The following is a 20,868-nucleotide window of genomic DNA, read 5'->3' on the forward strand; positions in this document are numbered from 1 at the left end:
ATCACTATCCCACTCTCGAAAACCCTAGCCGCTAGTTAAAGACTTTTTTTTTTTATTATTTATTTTATAATTACACGTTACCCTTTTCATTTTTATTAAAGTGCCCAATTTGACTTTGGCACTATTCACAATTTCACATGCAACTATTTGATCAATGTTTATGTTTTATATATTAAATTAAATATAATCATATGAGTACTTATTAGAATCATCTCCATGCATAGTTTTCGAATATCAACTTTATATAATCTATACTTATTAATACTATTATTATTAATCAAGGTTCCGTATTGGCACTTTCACTCAAACTAAAACACTTAAATAAAAACAGGGGAGTACAAACAATAAATCACTAACAATACTTATATAAATGTTACATTCATTGCAATTGCAACCATTATTGATTCTTTTAGCCAAATCTAGAATCCTATAAGAGCATTATAAATATTTTTCTATTCTATAAAGGCCCATTATGAGGCCATACTCCTCAAAAATAAGAGGACTTCTGAGTTTTACATAAAAAGTGTTGTCTGAGTTTGCGATCATCTCATAAAAAAATAAATAAATAAATAAATAAATAAATAAAAAAACCGACTTTATATGGTTAACTCTTTTAAGCCGTACAGAGAAGTCCAATGAAGGTGCTAATACTGAGGCAATACTACAGCTTATATTCAAATAAGAGGGTGTACACAAAAATTAATACAAAAAAAACACATAAAAATAGTGATTAGCAAGAACCAATAAGGCAATAAATCTATAGAACTTCCAGAAAACTAGCTATACTTCTTTCAGTAGCACCATCTAATATGATATGTAGCACATTATCTGCGTCCTGCATTTGGATTTTTAAAGCTGTAGCCTTCACCTCTGTTGTACAATAGCTCAATAACAGTCAATCACCCTTCTACAAGAGTTAAACTATGTTATTTTCTCCAGAGAGTTTGCTTCAAGAAAACTTTCATATTAGTCTTAAGTACATTAGAATATAACTGGAACACTACACATCTGGTGGGGAGCAGCTAACATGATACGCTTGCCCAGTGTTTGAAGTCTGATCCTTTAGCAGACCTGATGCCGCCTTAGCAGCAAGCAGGTTTTGGTAGGGACGATGTACAGGAGGCAATAATAATGCTGATTGTCTATCCATTGAGATAATCCTTTCACATTTGCTACATAGACAAACAACAAAGGTCAGACAAAGCAAAGAGAGAAAATAAACACCTGTTTTTGGTCACATTATCACCTGCATGCTTGTGTAAATAGGTTCTGATAGCCGCTGATCCAATGCTTCAAAAGCACACATCATAATCAGTAAAACAACGTAAAACCTAGAATTATATTGGACAAAGGATGCTAATAGACATTGCAGTGGATCAAGTAATAAATTAATCATACCAGAAGAAGATACAGAGCCATCTCAGATTTATTTCCAAGGAAATGTTGTAGAGCTATATTAGAAAATTCCTGCAAATAGGGGAAGAAAAGTTTTAACTAAATAACCGTTCACATAATAGCATTGTGAATTCTGTAGACAAAAGATAAATTACCGTTATATGCCTATAAGTATTATAAAGTGATGAACCTCTTGCATGTACATGGCTCCCTCCCTGCAAATGAGAAAGCAGTAGCACTCTGAGAATCTCAAAATAAAGACTAAAGTGCAAATGATTAAATACAACAGCAACAAATCAACACAGCATTGGTATTGTAGAACTCAATTCAAGCACCACAGTTACTGGGAATCAAAAGTTCAAGGAAATTGTCAAATAAGGTCTCAAATTTAGGAATATAAAAAAATTTCACCTTTCTCTAACAGTAAACATAACATTTGTTGGCAAACTGCTAGTGACATCATTTATCATTGCATATGAATTCCTGAACCTAAGAGGATCTATTTATAGCTCCATCTAGCATCAACTATCCCAATCCCCATGTAACTTAACTTGCAACATGACTACAGTAACAAATCCAAAGTGTTATTCCCATATGGATGGGGTTGGCAGCATAAATCAAGAATCTATCTTTTGTGGTCATCCACATAGAACCTCTTCTTCCATTTACTTCTATCCAGTACTACATGCTCTTGCAAACACTTTTTTAATGGTGTTTCCGTGAAGTAACGAACTAACGATCCTCCCTCAGTCCAAGTCACCTTTGGCCTCCCTCGGTTTCTTTTGAAATCTCCATTAACCCTCCACCTTCCTTACCAGTGCATCCTAAGGTTGACATCTCACATGCCCAAACCAGCGTATGTGACAATCAATCACAGACAGGACAGAATGATTGCTTTCCAAAGTAGTACCTCATGCTTTATCAGGGATTATTATAACTATTCAACACCACCTAAAGCTCTCTATACCAAAGATTTTGCAAGGCACAAGCAATTCAGAAGGGGGGAAAATATTGAAAAAAAGAAAAAAAAAATTCACAAGCAGCAATTGCGTAAATCCTTAAGCTCACCAAGAGAAAAAAAGAAAAGAAAAATAAAATAAAGAGGGGTATAAAACATATTATAACATTTAGAACGAGCCATAACCCAGCTTGCACGGCCAAGTGGTCTCAAACATTAAATGCATTAGAAATTTTTTATTACAACTTTATGTCCTATTCCCTATACTTTCTTCAGCATTCACTACATATACAGTACGGAGGAGTATAACACAAGTTGAAAAGACATGCTCAGCATTGTATCAGCACACAGCAGGCAAAATTACAAGCAAAATAAGTGAGTATCATTTTTAAGGTCTCAGAGTGTCTATCTTATTTCACCTGCCACATGAGGATCCCACTACTTGACATTTGCAACTATACTAAGTCATTTAATTATCATCCACACAGCTACAATGAGAGTTGATGTGATGGATCTTATTAGCAGTATTCAGGAAACGTTCCCTAGTAACTCACTAATCCCAAATATTTTTCTAATGCAGGCTTAGAATGCAACCAAGACTAGCACTCAAAATAATAAAAGAGGCTCCATCTAATTATTGAATCAACAATCATGACCCAGATATAAGATAATATTGTAATCATGTGTTGTACATACTAGACAATTAAGATGCTACATATACAGTTCCTTGTACACTGCTTTTAATAGGCATATTCTTGGTTGCAAGATGATATTTGTCTGGAAATTACCATACGAAAGGACTTGCATTTTTGGAGGAATTGAACAGAACATACATCTGTTTTGATGAAAGAAGCTTTTCAGATAATAACCACCTTTTATAATATGTTTATTTTCAACACACTGTGGTCACTGTCTACGACTTGTTCCTAATAAAGGCACCTTTCTCAACCAATCTGCCTAAATTCAGCCACTTATAACTATATGGAAAATAATGTTCCTCATACAAAGTTGATATGTGTCACATGTAAACCTTTTTGAATTTTAAGCTTTGTTTTTTTTATGATTGTCCGATTTCAGGATTGAAAACATATAATTTTTAGAAAATCATTTGGCGAGAATATACAACCAAATCTACATGTGTGTCACTTCCATGTTTGTGCAAGACCATATGACCAAGTATAAATGTAAATATTCCATGGCAAAGCTGACTACCTCATCTGGAGAAAAGAAGGCAACTGCATCAGGATCTGTAGAACCAACAGGGTGAAGGGACACGACAGCTCTAAAGACAGAAGGAATAGACAATTCAACCACAGCAACTTTATCTGAGGAGACATGCGGAGATTCAGGTCTTAAACTACTAGGACCATGGTAGGCTTGTGCCATTGACGTATTAAAGGCATCCTCATTGGCTGACGCAGGAAGTGAAGAAGCTCGCTTCAACCACTCTAACCTTTCATAAGTGTAAATCTTCATGTCAGGCACTTCTTTCTCCAGACTTTCTAAAGTATCAGTTAGTGTCCTGTAATTACTAGTTTCTTCTGGGTTTTCGACCAACGATTCTTGTGAAACACATTGTTTCTTTGAAGATGATTCACAGTCAAGATGAGGAAAAAATCTCCGCTTTTGATCTGCGAATGACTTTAGGGCTAGTCTGCAATTTGTAGAAGGATAACTCATAATTCAGTTGGATTAACAAGTAATAGACTGAACATTATCTTGATGCAATTAACTATATCAGCAAGATAATAAGCAAAACCAAAAACAATGTTTAAAATAGGCACCTTTTTAAAATTGAATTGTGCAACTAAAGTACATAATGCTAGAAATATGAGTGATGGCAAAATTATTGGTGCACGGCAGAGATATTGGTTCATGTATGAGACATTAAAAGAGATGAATGGCAGAAAAATCATTGGCAAACAAGAAAAAATGATTAGTTAGAAATATTATAATAGAAAGAACATGGTGAGAATGTCATGGCCACAAAGGATTTATGCCTAGATAAGAACTTATAAGCTCCCTTTAGACTATATAAAATGGTACATATTGATAATTTCCATCACCTGAACATACAAATAACAAGATAGATATAAGTTCCCTTTGCACTAATAAATGCAATTTAATAGACAATTAACTTGAATGTGCAGAAACTACGGTCTCATGTACCTAACGCATTTCAGGGACATATACAGTATAATTAAAAGTATGGATCCAAAACAAGGCATCACAATTATTAGCTCAAGTAAAAGCATCACAACCTCCAACACTCTAAGAGTTTTATAAGTAGAAAACACTCCATTCTTCAAGATTAATTTTCTATTCCTATTTTGAATTTACCTTGCTAAAACTTAATCAGATCAATTTTTTATTTTTACTTGTTTTGTATATCGGCATTTATTATATGATGATCTTGATGGGAAGCGGATGTAGAACTCTCTCTAACCTCATTGTTGAAGCTATCACTCCATGATATTAAAAATTTCTTCATAGTAAAGATTTTTGGATCTTTGTTGGTCCTTGGATCTCTAAGCTAGACATGTATAGTTTCTCATTTGCCCAATTTTATAGGCTGACTCGTACTTCATTGGCAATTAAACACACACATAGGCCGAATTTGGTTCAATTTTAATTTTGACTTTCTAAGAGCTCATAACATGAAGCGTAATCTAATACTTCATTCCTAAAAGTTTGACTCTCTTGGTTTTTACATGGTCTCCATTGCGCATCTTTGACCATTAAACATCTTTGCTACGTATACGTGATAATTATGAAAATGAAGATTTACATTGAGGCTTAGGCTCATCCTGGGGCTTTCTCAATTGTGCAACCCTTTTTTCAGTAACATGAGTCCTAACAAATCTACAACATTTCTTGTTGCCAAAATCTAATCATAACACTAAGTAAAACATTTAACATTTGAAGAAAGCTAGTTGGACCATGTTGTCTTGCTACTTAACTAACCACTAATCTCAGTATGATACCCTTATAAGCCATGCACACTAATTATATTTAAGCTACAACATCTTTCCAATATAAGTAATGCCATCAAAAGAGGGACATAGCTATGTGCAACCTAGTCATAATGATGTTTCCATTAGGGACTAGCCACACAACAGTCCCTCAAAAATCAAAGAAATGAATCAAAGTATGAGCCAAAAGATTAGGCATTTGGTTCAACCAAGAAGTTTGAAACAATTTCATCACATTAATTCTTAAAGCAATGTTAGTTTATTGGTTTATGTAGCTGCATCTGTATTTGCGTCTTGATTGTCTTTTTGTTGGTAAGCATAATTAGTTTAACTGAAATTTGACTCTCAATCCTTGGAGTTTTTAAATGCTACAAAAGCTCAGTTTTATAATGCTTTAAGATGATGTTTTTGAATTGAACTTTTATTGGCTATTGGGGTTATAAGGTTTTGGATGGAGTGAAAGTATCTGTGTACCAGCAAGTACTTTAAGTTAGGACAGAATCTGCAGAGATTAGATGCCAGCAAGTAGTTATCTCCTCATGTATATATCTTATTCTTGGTTAGGACATTAGGAGTTGGTTTAGAATAGTTCTAATTTATCTATTCCCTTTGCATGTACTACTCAGTTGCTATTCCATACAATTACTTTATCATTAGTTAAGCCCTGTTCACTTCACATTAAAAAAAATAGTATCCAGTAAAATTAATTTTAATTCAGTGAAAATAAGTTTAGTTCAATAAAATTAATTTCAGTTCAATAAAAATAAGTAACTTTAAAGAAGAAATTTAATAGAAAACTAATAAAAATAATTTCAATTCAACAAAAATAATTCCAGTTCAGTAAAAATAATTTCAGTTCAACAAAAATAATTTAAGTTCAGCAAATATAGTTCCAAATTAGTAAGAATAATTTCAGTTCAATAAAAATAAAGTGAAGTGAACATGCCTTATTGGTTGAATCTTATTACTTTATTTTGTGAACGAAAAATGAGCAAAGCTTAGGTAAATCATGTCTTAACTTATATAGGCACTAAGAGAAGATTAAAGATGAAACCAAACTTTAGTTTCGATGCCCTAGATTCAGACCAGCAAAAGTCCAATACAAGTATATAAAGTCGTGCTAGGACAAATGCAACACTGAGTACAATTAAGCATGTGATGCATTTCCATTAATGCAATCACAGCCACAGCGCAATTTAAACCCTTGATGCAATTAAGATTTTCCCAGCTAATCACACCCTTGCAGCAATTCAAAACCCTCACTACAACCATGCTACTCCAAGAATATTTCTATCACTCACTTGGAGGAACTAACCACAACTCTAGACTGAGTAACTAAAAAGAAGATATTGTTCCATTGTGCCATCTAGCTTATGGATTAGAAACAATATACTTCGCATTCATAGCCCTATACTCAAATGAGCTCACTGAAACCACTCTCTAAGCTCCTCTCACCTAGAAAGCATATGCAATATGAAGAGGAAGACAGATACCCCAATCATAGATCTGATGCTACACCAAAATGTCATGCAATTAATTAGAAATTAAAAGCAACTCAATGAAACGCAATCCCTAGCCCTAGGTCACTAGTACAATAGTACAACTATGTTCGCTAGCACCATATACACCCAAAGCATTTACATTCCAATCCTCATAAATCCCTCCAGTTTTATTATACAATATCCTACTCCCTCCAAATTTAATACGAAGTATACAATATCCTTACTCCCTCCAAATCATTGAATGACTGTAGTGGTTAGCATAGGAATGAGATACCTAATCTTGGGAATAGCATGAGGGAAGAATTTTAAGGGCTATTGGGTTTAGAATTTGACTCTCATCCTTGGAGTCTTTAAATGCTACAAAAGCACAGTTTTATAATGCTTTAAGAATTTTATGGGCTATTGGGTTTATAATTATGGGTCAAACTGTAATGAATTATGAGTAATAAGCCAAGGTTTGAATGGAGTGAGTTTTTATGTTGTACTTTCGAGAACCTTAGCACAGAATCTGCAGAGGATTAGCTGCCAGCAAGTAATCGTCTCCTCATATATGTACCTTATTCTTGGTTAGGACTTTAGGAGTTGGTTTAGATTAGTTCTAATTTATCTATTCCCTTTGCATGTACTACTTTGTTGTTATTCTGTACAAGTACTTTATAATCAGTTTTTTTATTTACAATGCGGTAAAAAAAACAAAAATTAAATAGATGAAAAATAAAATATAAATAAATCCTAGGTCTTTTTACAACGCAAAACACAAACATTCACAAATAAAGTTCTATATCCTTGAAAATTCACCTTTTTTTCCCGAAACTTTGAAAGACCTTAAACCTTCATTTAAAGTTTAAATATCCTCAATAGAGATAAGATAATGTGGACTCTTGAAAACATACACTTCCTCCATTCTTTATCTATTGCAACATTTAATATTCACACACTTTTAAATATATATACTTTCAAAATATCAACTTATTGTAATTTTTGCTAAATTATAATTTTAGATAATAAGGCATAAGTTGTGCACTAGGCCCCACTAGCATGAATTAAACTCGATATGACGCAAATAAAAAAGAAAGGGACGGAAGAAGTATAAGATATGCTACAATACATCATAAAGCTCTGCCAACTATACCCTTTAATCAAAGAAATTAAGCAAGAATCCAACCTGGCCAACAGAATCATGCGATCACCTAACTGTGACTTTGACTCCCAACAGTAAATTCTTTGGCTATGTAAAACAAATCTCTCATAGAGAGGACTCAATAGAAAGATCAGGGAGATGTTTAAAATATGTCACCAAAGATAAGGACTAATAAGTTCATATACGATGATATAAGGGCTAATAAGTTTCATATACGATAAGAAAAGAATTGATAAGTTCAAATAAGATAAGATGCGGGTTAATAAATTCCAATAAGGTTTGATAAGGTCTGATATGGTCCAATAAGATAAGATAAGCGTCAATAAGTTGAGGGCTAATAAGTCTAGATAAGTTAAGATAAGAGCAAATAAGGTCAAGACTAGAAAGATAAGATAAGATAAGAGAAAATCATGTGAAATGAACACTAAGTCCCTTGTTAATCCTAACATTCCTAAATTATGGCTATTGTTAATCCTAACATTCCAGCTTCTTAAGGTCCTTAACTTCTATCCTAGTCATATACTGGTATGATCTTCCTTAGCCTCTTCTAAGCTCCCCATTTTCTCAACTCTCTACTTTCCTTACAAGAGTGTCTTCTGATCTCACCTTAACATGTCGAAACCACTGCAATCTATTCTCCCTTATTTTATCCTCAATGTCCACAAATCTACTTCATTTCTAATTTTATCCTTTAAGGGGTTCCCATACATCCATCTCAACATACGTGCATCTTTACTACTATCATCTTCCTAATGTGATCCTTAATTGCTCCGACCAATGTAACCTAAGTCGCCCAAAAATATATCCCCTTTCACTTCAAAGGTATGCTCTTGTCTTCATGCTCTCCATTTCATCAAATGGCTTAATCATGTGGGGTCACATCTTTGTTAATAACTTCACTTTCAAAAACTCGCTTGTGGAAGCCTTCTTATTATCAAAAATCACTATATGTATATCCCTACTTGAGTTCCTCGTAAGGCTAAAACTACAATTCATTTACTCACTCATGCGCCGCCTTAGTCTAAACCCCCAAGATTTTAAGTTTTGCCTATGTTGCTCCAATTTGGAATTAAAATCAACTCTAGTCTCCTCCAACAATACAATAGCATTGGCAAACAGCATACACCGAGGTATCTCACCTTGGATTCTAAGACATGAAATCTCGTGTTACCAAAAATTAGCTCAAAAAGGTGATTATATGATTAAAAATCTAGCTCATGCCACTCAACAATCCTTAAATTAAAGGAGAAAGAAAGAATGAGATGATTAATGAATAATGTGAAAAGAGATAAGGCATTTTCTACAATATTTATTGCTAACTTAAATCCTTATCTCACCTTGTCCTGTCAACTGCAGATGCACCCGCCTGACCAGCAAGCTGCCTCTTCCAGGCATATGCAACAACAGCACCATCTGGACAAACTAAAGGCATGTGCAATCCCCAAGAGTTGCTTCGTGATCTGAGCGCATCATTGAGGACCCCAGAAGATTCAAGCTGCCTTCCTAATATGAACAAAAGAAATCAGCAGAATATAAGAACATATCAGAATTGGAACACTCAAAAAATAGTACCACATGTTACATAAAAATACATAATACTAGCTTGAACATACATAATTTTATATTTTTTTCACTCTTTCAAAATTTTGAATCTTTATTGAATAACACAAAACTAAATACAGTACAAAAACCCTAAATGTGAATCATCTATAGAATTCCAATGCTTTGATTAACCCTAAATTTATCAAAGAAATAAATTTTTTTATCAATAAAGTAAAGTTGGTAAACCCTAGTGAAGGAAAGAGAATGGAGAACGAACCAATATTGCGAAGATCCTGGAGGTGAACACGCATCGCAGACTCTTCTTTGGCGATTAAATTGGCGGTTTTTTGAGGCTGATAAGACTCAGCTGACACAAACAATGCCTCAAGTAAGCGATCAGCGCCGATCCTAATGTCGGCGATAAGGCGAGAGGCTTGCCCCAATCTATCCATTGCCATTGCTACCTGCTTTGGCGGTGCATCTTCGCTTGTTTCCGCCGGAACTTGCGGTTGTTGCTGCAGTTGTTGCTGCTGTTGCGGCTGTTGCGGCTGCTGTTGTTGCGGCTGTTGTTGCAGTGATTGTTGCTGCGAATATTGCTGTAATTGCTGCTGCGGGTGCTGCAACATTTTCAGTCTTCTCAGATGGCGAAGAGGGAGGGAGCAAGGAAGAGAAGTTATGCAGCAATTTCAAACTTTGGGGGTTTGGTTTGAATAGAGCTGTTCATAGGTAGTCCGACTCAATAGGCCCGGCCCATCTGGCCCGTTAAAATTTGGGCCTGAACACCTTTTTTAAAAATAAATTAATTAATGGACGGGCTAGGCCCAGCCCGTTTGTAGAAATGGGCGGGCATGGACAACAGTAATTAAATTTCGGGCCAGCCCGTCAGCCCGTTTTGCAAATTAAATCAGCGTTTTGTTTTTTTTACAAAAAGTCAGAATTTTTTTTTTTTTTTTTTTCAAAAAATATACTCATACAAGTAGATATCTAGAAGAGTCTTGTATATTTGAGTATTTGACTGTCATTTATCTCTCTCTCTCTCCACAACATAAACAAAAAAACCCTAGATCTACAATCTACATTTTCATCTCTGATTACTTCATAGTTCATAATCTTCATATCATACTAATCATAGTGAAAGGTAGCATCTTTCAAAGCACGAGATCTACGACAGTACGACGTGAATAGTGAGGTAATTCTAATTATCTAGTATTAGGTAATTGGTTGAATGATTGTCTGATTTTCTATTATTAGATTTTTTTTCCTTTACCAATGTGAACTAAATTAGATAATAGCATGTGAATTTATTTGCTTTTACTCCAATTCGACAGCGAATTCAACTTTTAAGGTTCATATTATGGCTCCTAATAGTCCTAGTATTTAATGGGGTTGTAAGTCTTGTAATCCATTAGTTAATATATAACTTTGTTAATTTGGTTAGTAAAACTACATAATTTAGTTTCAACTTGTTTCTATTGATTTCTTGTGCTTATTACATTGTTGTGCTATTGAGTATAATTGTATATGTAGTATTTAATTCTTTTTTCTTGGCCCAATTTAACAGGTTGTGTGTAATAATCATGGAAGGGAGTGTCAATTCACCATAGATGTATTGGATGATGAAGATGAACTTCCTTGCAATAATCAAGGCCCTCCAGTTAATTCTAAAGGTAGGAAGATAACTTCCCCTGTTTGGCAAAATATGGCAAGACAAGTCTTAAAAGATGGGAGTGTCAAAGCTACTTATAATCATTGTAAGATTGTAATAAGTGCTAATAGTAATAGTGGCACATCTCATCTTACAAGAAATAGGCAAATGTCCTAAACAATTGAATTATGACATTAGAAATTTTTGCATTTTTAGTACTCCATTAGTGGGTGATAGTAGCAACTTGTCATTAAAAAATCCTAATATTAATTTTGAGGAGGTTCGTAGAGCTATTGGGATTTATGTTGTGGCGGGTGCTCATTCTTTTACTACTTGTGAGGAACCTGGATTTAGGTATATGATCTCAGTTATGTGCCCCCAATTTAATAATATTAGTAGGCACACCATAAGGAGAGATATATTCAAATATTATACTGATGTGAAACAAGTTATTATGGATGATTTGCAAAAGGCTCCTGGCAGAATATGTTTTACAACAGATAATTGGAGAAGTGAGCATACTCAAGATGAATATATGTGCATAGCAGCTCATTGGGTTGATATTAATTGGAAATTGCAGAAGAGAATAATTAAGTCTAGGGTCTTAACACCCCCATTTGACGGAGTGTCTCTTGCTGATGAGATTGCATTATGTTTGAGTGAATGGAAAATTGATCACAAGGTACATATTTTTACCGTGGACAATGCATCATATAATGATAGCATGATTTCTTCTCTTAAAATTATCTCCAAAAAAAAAATTGTTTGGTTTTTGGTGGAGAATTTTTTCATTGTCGTTGTGCTTGTCATATCATTAATCTAGTGGTGCAAGCTGGGTTAAAGCTTATAGACAATGTTGTCATTAAAATCAGAAGTATAATTAAGCATTTTCGACACTCGATCTCAAAGAAGAACAAGTTTTATAATATTGCTGAAACAAGTTTTGGCATAAAATCAACTAAAAAATTGCTTGGAGATAATTACATAAGGTGGAATTCAACTTTTTTGATGCTTGATCGGTTTTATATATTTTAAAGATGTCATTGATCATGTAGTTAGTCGAGATAAAGATCTGAAAAGCTTTAGTCTCACAAAGGATGAGTGGGATAGAGTTGTTGAGTTGCATGCTTTCTTGAATATCTTCTATGATGTAACTAATACATTTTCAGCTTCCAAGAATCCCACTGCAAATATATTTTTTGATAGTGTGTGGAGGGTACATAAGAAATTAATTGAGGTTGCAGAAGGACCTTTGGGTAACTTGTGTTCCATGGCTAAGGATATGCAAGTAAAGTTTGATAAGTATTGGTCTGAATATAATATTCTTCTTCCATGTGCTGCTGTTTTAGATCCTCGTTTTAAGTTAGAGAGGGTAGAATATTGCTTTGTGAAGTTGTATGGGGAAACATATGCTAGTGAGATGGTTTCACATATTAGAATTACATTGTTTGATTTGTTTGACGAGTATAAAGGAGTTGCACATGGCTCATCTTCTCCTTCTTTTGGCACAAGCTTGGGGAAAACCAATATTTCTAACAATGTAAGTTGTTTCGGTGATCAAATGAATGAAATGATGGAGTATAAAATGTTCTTGAGTAAGAAGAGAAAAGTAAACAGTGACAAAAGTGAATTGGAGCTCTACTAAGAGGAGAAGAATTTCGATGTCATGGAAAAATGTGATGTATTAGCTTATTGGAATAAGAGCTCAGTTCGTTATCCAAACCTTGCATGCATGGCTCGTGATATTTTAACCATTCCTATCTCTACTGTTCCTTCTGAATCTGCTTTTAGTATGAGTGAAAAATTGATAAATCCATAGAGAGCTTCCTTGGGGGAAGAGACAATTGAGGTTCTAGCATGTTACGAAGATTGGTTACGTGCAAAAGGCTTTACATTAGGTAACTTGATTATTTAAATTTTTTAATCTTTTGTATATTGTGTTAATTTCAAATTTGTTTATCCTCTAACTATTATCTGTCTTTTCCTTCGTAGGAGGCTCATCGAGCTTTTTTAGTTACGGGAATTCAGCTCTTGGCAAAAAAGAAGAAGATGAAGATGACTATGAATCGAATGACGAGGATTAAACTACTATTGAATAAAATTATTTAATTAAGTGTGTCTACACATTTAATAATGCTTTTTTTACATTTTTTTTTTTCTTATTATCTTCAAACTACTAATTTAATTTTAATTTTTGTTTTGATAGTGGACAGGGGTGTAACACCCCAATAATTCTCCCTTTTTCCAAACCACTTAATTTAAATAAAATAGTGGAGAACCATTGGCATGTTACCGCCACGTGTTAAAACGTTAAGGCTTTATCAAAGTATTGCAGCGGAAATCCAACTTAAATCTTAAAATAATATAATTTAGAAAACCAATAAATCAAAGCTTATAAATTAGAACCATAAAGGCCCTTATTAAACCAAACTCATATTTAAAATCCCAAAACATAATTGAAATAGTAAAACATAGATAAGTTCAACACAAAGAACGAATACTCTCAATCACACCAATCCCTTGACAATGCGTATGTCAAATCCCCGAACCTCACATCATCAAGCTAACCTGTGCAATACTGCTCTCCAATAATACAAGTGTAATAATTGGATCATCACAGGGTCATTGAAAGGCGAAGGCTATGACCAAAAGAAAACACACACAAAAGCACGCAATCAGCAAAGCTGAGTACATACAAGCTACAACGTACAAAACTTAACATGCTCAATTAATTAAAGTAAATAAACATACAAAACGAATTCATTAATCAAGACTCCACACTTAAACAATTCAATTGACTCAACATACTTAGTAACCAGTTCCAAACACTTGACTCTTAATATTTAGTTTGATTAATTTAATTTGGAGTAAGTAATAGACGAGGTTGTCCAACCCACCAAATCATTTTGGTCCCAAATGACCATTTAAAATAAAAGTTTAGCGCAATGCAAGAATGGGGGCGACTCCATTCTCACAAAGTTAGTCTAGGATCCCATCTAACTTTCATTATAAAATAAAAATGTAAATACCAAAAGAGAAGAGGACACGTTGATCAAACAAGCCTCGAAAAGCCACGGGCTACCACCGTGTACCCCAACCCATAATTGTCAATACTCTAGAAGTGCACACTTTCCAGAGTTTTATTGCTCATCCTTGTTTCACTTTACGTGATTACAATTTTAATTAATAGCTGACTCATTCAAGTAGACCATACATAACAATCATACATCAATTCACTTTTAATCTTATTTAGGACAATGGTGATCACATCACAAATTGACCTTTAATTCCTTTAAACTTCCAAATTATCCAAAATTGTTGAACTTAGTCAACCCACCTAGCCATTTCGGCTTAATCTACTTTTACTCAACATACTAACAAGTCATGCTTGAGTAATAAATAAAATAATAAAACCTTGTGGAATAATTAATAAATTCATTCCACTTAAACCATTCAATTCCAATCCTTCAATAATCCAAATGTGGTTAATAAACCAATCTAATAAAAATATGCTTGTATCAATATTCCATACAAACAATTAATCCAATATAATTCAACATGCTTGCATCCATAATTCCATACAAACATAATCAATTCACCAAAACATGTCTCATAAACATAAGCACATGAATTAATTAAATGTATAACCAAACAATTTCCATCCAAGTGTTCTCTAAACATGAAACTAAGTTATTTCTTTTTGGTACCTAAACATGATACTACTTACAACGAAGTAGACATGTACGTACCTCGTATAAACAATCCTTTGTGCCACTTTTAATCACTCAAAAGTCTCCTAGGGAATAATCACTTCCTAGAGAACAACAAATAACAATAAATTAATACTCAACCAAATTTCCAGCAACTTAAATTTACTTTAGACTACTTAAAAAAAATCTAAAAATTATTTAAAAACCCTTAATTAAACTCCTTTTAAATGGGTAATCACACCCTTTAATTAAAATCACAATTATACAACTTTAAATAAAATTCCAGCATTTTAAACTAATCAAAAACCCTTTAAAACTCAAGGATAAAATTTAAAGCATAAAAAAAACTTCGTTAAAAATCAAAAACTGCCCGAAAATCATATTTAGAGGCTGAATTTGGCCACGAGAGGGTAGTGTTCACTACCAAAGGTAGTGAGTCTTTCTTAAAACATTGTTTCCACATGGAAGACACTACTTTTTTTTTTTTATCAAAATCGGATGAGTTCAGAACCTAATCGGGATTAAAACGGGATTAATATTAACGAATAGAAATCTAAGAATTAAAACACGAATTTACGTGTTCAAAATATTCTGGGATTAAGTTAAACTAATCAGTAGTTATATTCACCAAAATTTCAAACATCATTACTTTAAAAGCCCTAAATCAATTGTTCGTAAAAACCCTAAAATCGTGATTTTCAATAATTAAAAATCCTAGGTTATAAAATTTACAAAATCTGAAAATTATGACATTTATAAAATCTGAAATTATAAAGTTTAATCATCAAAATACAATTTGATACTAATTAAATTAATTTCAAACAATAAAATCAAAACCCATAAATCAATAATTATAATTACACAAATTAATAAAACAAAGGAGAAAATAAGACTAACCTTTTGTGTGGGGAAAATTTTGGGATGTATGGGGTATTTATAGGGGAGAGAGTTGTAGGGTAAGTAGGAGTATTAGGCCTCATAAAATTAATGGGCCAATTAGGTAAATGAAATGGACTAGACTTTATTTGTATGGCATAGATTGTAGAATGAAAGCTCATAAAATAATTTGTACTAAAATAATTTTCGACCCAAATTAATAATTTGAAACTTTTTAAAATAAAATCCGGAAAAATACAAATAAATATTATAAATAAAATAAATTTTCATTTATAAAATATTTAAAAATACGGGGGATTACAAGGGGTCTACATTGGATTTTGGATTAAACTAGCTAAGCTGGAGAGAAGATTGGATAAACGGCATACGCTACTGCTTGCAAAGTTGGACTCTTAAGCTTGTTTTAATTTTGTGTAATTAATATATACTATTGTAAAAATTAAATTTATAACATGTATTGTCAACTATTGCACTACTGTTAATATTTAGCTTAATGCATTATCTATTTTAGGGTTCATACTCTAATTATTTAAGATTTTAAACCATAACAATTAAAAGTTGCAAATTTTTAAGAAAATAATCCACCTATCAGTTGAAAAATAATGAAGGTTAATATTAGACCCGTTAGTTAACCCGCGGGCAAGCCCGGCCTGGTAAAAAGGTGGGTGTGGGCAGCATATTAAGCCCGCTAAAAGGGCTTGGACTTCCACATTAAGCCTGTTGGATAAAATTATAGGGTTTGGTCCGGCCCAAGCCTGCAAATGAGTAGCTCTAGGTTTGAACTTCTAATGAGAGTTTAATTGAGAGTTGTAAAATAATTACGGAGTACTCCCTTCGTTTTTAAATACTTGCTCCATTTCTGCATGCGCGGAGTTTTAGGAGAAATTAGAGAAAGTAATAAAATATGGAGGTAGTGGGGTAGACGAAAGAATAAAAAATTGTAAATAACAAAAGTAGTTGAGAGAATTAGAGGAGAGTGAATATGAAATTAATAAAATATGGTTTATATTAGGTCCACTAAGTAAGAGAAATAAATTAAATATTGTAAAATCTTTTCAAATAAGGAAATGAAGCAAGTATTTAAAAACGGTCGAAAAAGAAAAGTGGAGCAAGTATTTAAATCTGGAGAGAGTATCTTTTAAGACACAAACTAGTGTATATACGGTTCTTGGGTAATGTTTTGGGTTGTGTGTCAAAAAAAATATTTCGGGTTAATAGACATAGTTTATGTGAACCCTATATAGACAATTAATATCAAATTGACAACACATGACTCATTGAAAAGATAGGAGGGAAAATTGAGGGGAAAACTTTTGGTATTTTACCGCCTAAGTATAAGTAAGCGGGAAAATTTTCGCGAGAATCGATCATTGGCGCCTTTAGTTTCATTAAAATTGATTAGAATGACTACTTAATTATAATAAGGCATACTTAATTATTAAGTAGGTTAGGTTTCGTGCCATGCACGATTATTTTAAATACTATGTATTTCTTTTGATAAATTACTTTATAAATAAAAATTAAATTTTTTAAAAATTATTTAGAAATTGAAGTATTTGATAAAATAATGAAATATTACGTTAATTTTTTTTTTATTTTTTTTACGGAAAGATGGCATTTTATAAATTTTTTTTTTAATGAAAGGTAGCATGAGCATTTTATTAATTTACATCAAGTTTGTGAAAATGGTTCAATACAAACATATTTGGGGTAGTTAATCATATCCGACCTAGCAACAAAGTGAACTACGATTTACACGTCCGCCTAGCATGAGAAAAGGCACAATTATCAAAGACTAAGCTATCCTAAGGCAAAAAAAATCATGCTCATCTTGATAAATTCCAACTCTCTATATGAGTAGTCCATAAAAAATCAGTTTTATGTAGAGGAATTGATTCATTACATTACTCTACGGTTTACTAAAATTATGAGAAGAGCGTATTATATTGGACTAATTATTTTATATATATAAAAAAATTGAATAAGAAGAGTGTAGCATTTTTTTTTTTGAAGAAGTCTAGTTGATTATGTAATGAATTACGAAGTATATTTTTGATAAAATTTCTCTATATAGTATAGTGATTTCTAGAAAATATATATATATCGAAAATTTTGTAAATGTTTATTTATATATAATCAAAATTGCATTCTTAAAATATATTCCACCAAAATCACATCTTCTTATAAAAGATTATTTGTTTCCTTATTCTCCCTAGTTAATTGCATATAAACATAAAAAGGTAAATATTATAGCTAATTTATTTTATTGACAAAAATAAACTTCCTTTTAAATAACTTTTTTAAATAAAATTTTCTAATTATTTATTTTTATTAAAAAAATATTAATAAGGACATACCAGAAACTGACATGTGTCATTGCTGGTGTGTCTTTTAATATATATATATATATATATATATATATATATATATATATATATATATATATATATATATATATATATATATATATATATATATATATATATATATAGTTATTGATTGATTATAAACAAGCAGACAATACTCATGTAAGTAGACAATGTCGGTGAAATATTACTATTAATCAAAGCTTTGCAACCATAATCCATGTAAGTTATAGAGTAATTTGTAAAAGAGAATGTTTGGTTTTCTCAAATTATGGTAGTAAGACTATGGTGTTGTGAGAAGGAACAACTTTGAGTCAAAAGCAAAGACAATTTCTATAAGAGTATAGCCGATGGATGACCATATTGACATGGTGGTCATCACATTTTTTTTTTTTTTTTTTTTTTTTGTCAATTTCTTTCTCTTCTACCTCATTCATGCCCACTTATGTCCATGCCCTCCCATTGGTTGCGCTCCAATTTTGTGGTCATTGATTTTCTCTTTCCTACTTTTACTCTACCCACCATTATAATTAGTAAATTAATGAATTAAATAATTAACAATAAATGATTACATTATTTGATCGTCATTAATTACGTAATTATTAATTATTAATGTAAATTGTGATCTAATAATCGTTAATTAAGTAAAAAAATGATAAGATGATATGATAACATACTATTTGACAATACGATAACAAATGTTAAAAATACAATAATACATAGAACGTTCTAAAAGGGGGGGGGGGGGTTGTTAAACCGCGCCCTCAAATCTCCGAGCAACACCCACAAAATAAACTTAAATTTACAAACTTACCCTTATTTATAATAGAAAACTACCATCTCCATTCTCCAATCACTTTCACCACTACCCATTTCACTCCACTCCAATAGCTTTCAAAATTAAATCAGAAAATTCAGCAAAATTACAAAAAAAATAAAAATTGATGAAAATCAAAGAATGTGAATGTAATTAATTAATTTCTTACAAAAAAAAAAAAAAACGATTAGGTGAAAAAATCAAAGATGAGAAGAAATTGGGTTTGTAAGCCAGCTTCCCCCACTTTCTTCCTATTTTCAAGAGAGAGAAAATTTCAGAGAGAAATTGGGTTTGTATTTTGCTTCTTCCCAATACAACATGCACTTCATCATTACAATCTTCATACCACTACCTCCTCCATTTACTTACAAAATCACCACCACCCACACTTCAAAAACATCCCAAACTGCAGATCCGCATCACCGTCACGCGAAAAATGTCGATGTAGGACAAGGGGAAGGCCGTTATGGGGGATGCCGGCGCGCCAAAAGTATTTATTTATTTTTTTATTTTTCTGAAATGGGTGAAAATGCCCAATTATTATTGAAGAAAGCATAATTAATTAAATAAAGATAATGCTAAAATTGCAATGATACAAGATGCTGCCAAGTGTCACTTTCCAAACAAGTTTACCCACCTTTCTCCACTCCTCCAATTCCCACGTGAAGTCATCAACATTTAAAAAAAAAAAAAAATTCTCAGCAACCACTCTCTATTAGACAAGTGTCCCAATAATATGCAATGCCCATAATTCTCAAATGGGCATGGCCATGACCTGGGCATGGCCATGACCTGGTCATGGACCAGTTTCCCCAAAAAGTACATCATATTATTATTTTAAGCTCTTTTTTTTTTTTTTTATAATTTTCTCTCTCTTCATGACCACCCACAAAGAGCAACTGATGTGAATCAAGAGGGCAATTATTCTGAAGAGCCAATTACATTGATTGTGAGTCCAATAGGGTTCGAACTTGGAGGGAAAAGTCAAGATTGAGTCACTTTCTTGGTGATCAAGGAAAGAAGTGAAGAGAGGTGATGCGCGTGAGGTGGGTTGGTGGCGGCGGCATGAAATGGAAGAAATTTTATACTTAGTTTTTCTTAGAGTTTTGCTTGCAAGTTTTTACCTTTCACTTGAAAGGGTTTTTTTTGGTTTAAGCACTTAGGATTAAGTTTATTTTCTCTTATTTAGTTGCTATAAATTTCCTAAGTATATTAGGAAAGTTTTTAGTTAATTAAGTAAAGTTTGTTTAGGATTAGTTTCCTATTCTAATTAGAAGTAGTTTCCTATTTTTGTTAGGATACTTGGGGGGCAAGGTTAGGGGTTTGTCCTAATCCTTGTAGGGATGGAATCAGCTTATTTTTAGTCTATAAATAAGGGATTTTCGTGGACTTTAGAGTCATAGAAAATCAGATTAATTCAATACAATTGTTTAGCTTTGTTTGAACACTTTCTTGCTAATTGTCAATTCAAGGAGTTGTCTTGATTGTTAGAACGTGCAATTCTTAGTTCTAGGAGTAGTCTAAGATTTGTTCATCAAAGTATCTAGTTCTAGGAGTAGTCTAGATAATTTGATTAGGCATTGAATCCGTTCCAGGAGTGGTCGTTTTCAAGGTCATATCCAGTTACTTTGACTCGTTTTTGGTTCGAATTTCTTGTCAAGAACGAATCTTTATTCTAATTGTGTGATTTTAGATCTTTTATTCTAATTGGGATATGAGACTTTGTCATGCGGAGTTTGCTTATAATCGATCTCCTTCATCTACTACTCAACAATCACCTTTTGAGGTAGTTTATGGAGTTAACCCTTTCTTACCAATTGATTTGTTACCTTTGAGTAAAGAGGATATTCATGTTGATGCTAAGCAGAGACTTGAGGTTTTCAAGAAGACATGTGAACAAGTTAAAGCAAGGATTGAGAAGAT

The 20,868-nt window shown here is 32.7% G+C and overlaps 2 protein-coding genes across 2 annotated transcripts; one reads left to right on the forward strand and one right to left on the reverse strand.

Moving 5' to 3' along the window:
* Nucleotides 1-578: 578 nt before the first annotated feature.
* Nucleotides 579-10,202, reverse strand: LOC145568884 (mediator of RNA polymerase II transcription subunit 27-like). Its single transcript, XM_081628260.1, has 7 exons — nucleotides 9,788-10,202; nucleotides 9,306-9,471; nucleotides 3,566-4,007; nucleotides 1,551-1,610; nucleotides 1,399-1,467; nucleotides 1,247-1,290; nucleotides 579-1,172 (listed from the first exon to the last, which is right to left on the reverse strand). Exons 1-7 carry the CDS (start codon nucleotides 10,134-10,136, stop codon nucleotides 1,001-1,003), a joined length of 1,302 nt encoding a protein of 433 aa, XP_081484386.1. The 5' UTR covers nucleotides 10,137-10,202; the 3' UTR covers nucleotides 579-1,000.
* LOC145566614 (zinc finger BED domain-containing protein DAYSLEEPER-like) lies at nucleotides 10,152-13,239 on the forward strand. The gene is made up of 6 exons (XM_081625977.1): nucleotides 10,152-10,214; nucleotides 11,072-11,319; nucleotides 11,372-11,808; nucleotides 12,193-12,695; nucleotides 12,975-13,053; nucleotides 13,148-13,239. The coding sequence occupies exons 1-6, from the start codon at nucleotides 10,152-10,154 to the stop codon at nucleotides 13,237-13,239; spliced, it is 1,422 nt and encodes a 473-aa protein (XP_081482103.1).
* The last annotated feature ends 7,629 nt before the right edge of the window (nucleotides 13,240-20,868 follow it).

The sequence above is a fragment of the Chenopodium album genome, chromosome 11 (assembly GCF_948465745.1).
Source record: "Chenopodium album chromosome 11, dcCheAlbu1.1, whole genome shotgun sequence".
Classification (NCBI taxonomy): Eukaryota; Viridiplantae; Streptophyta; class Magnoliopsida; order Caryophyllales; family Amaranthaceae; genus Chenopodium; species Chenopodium album.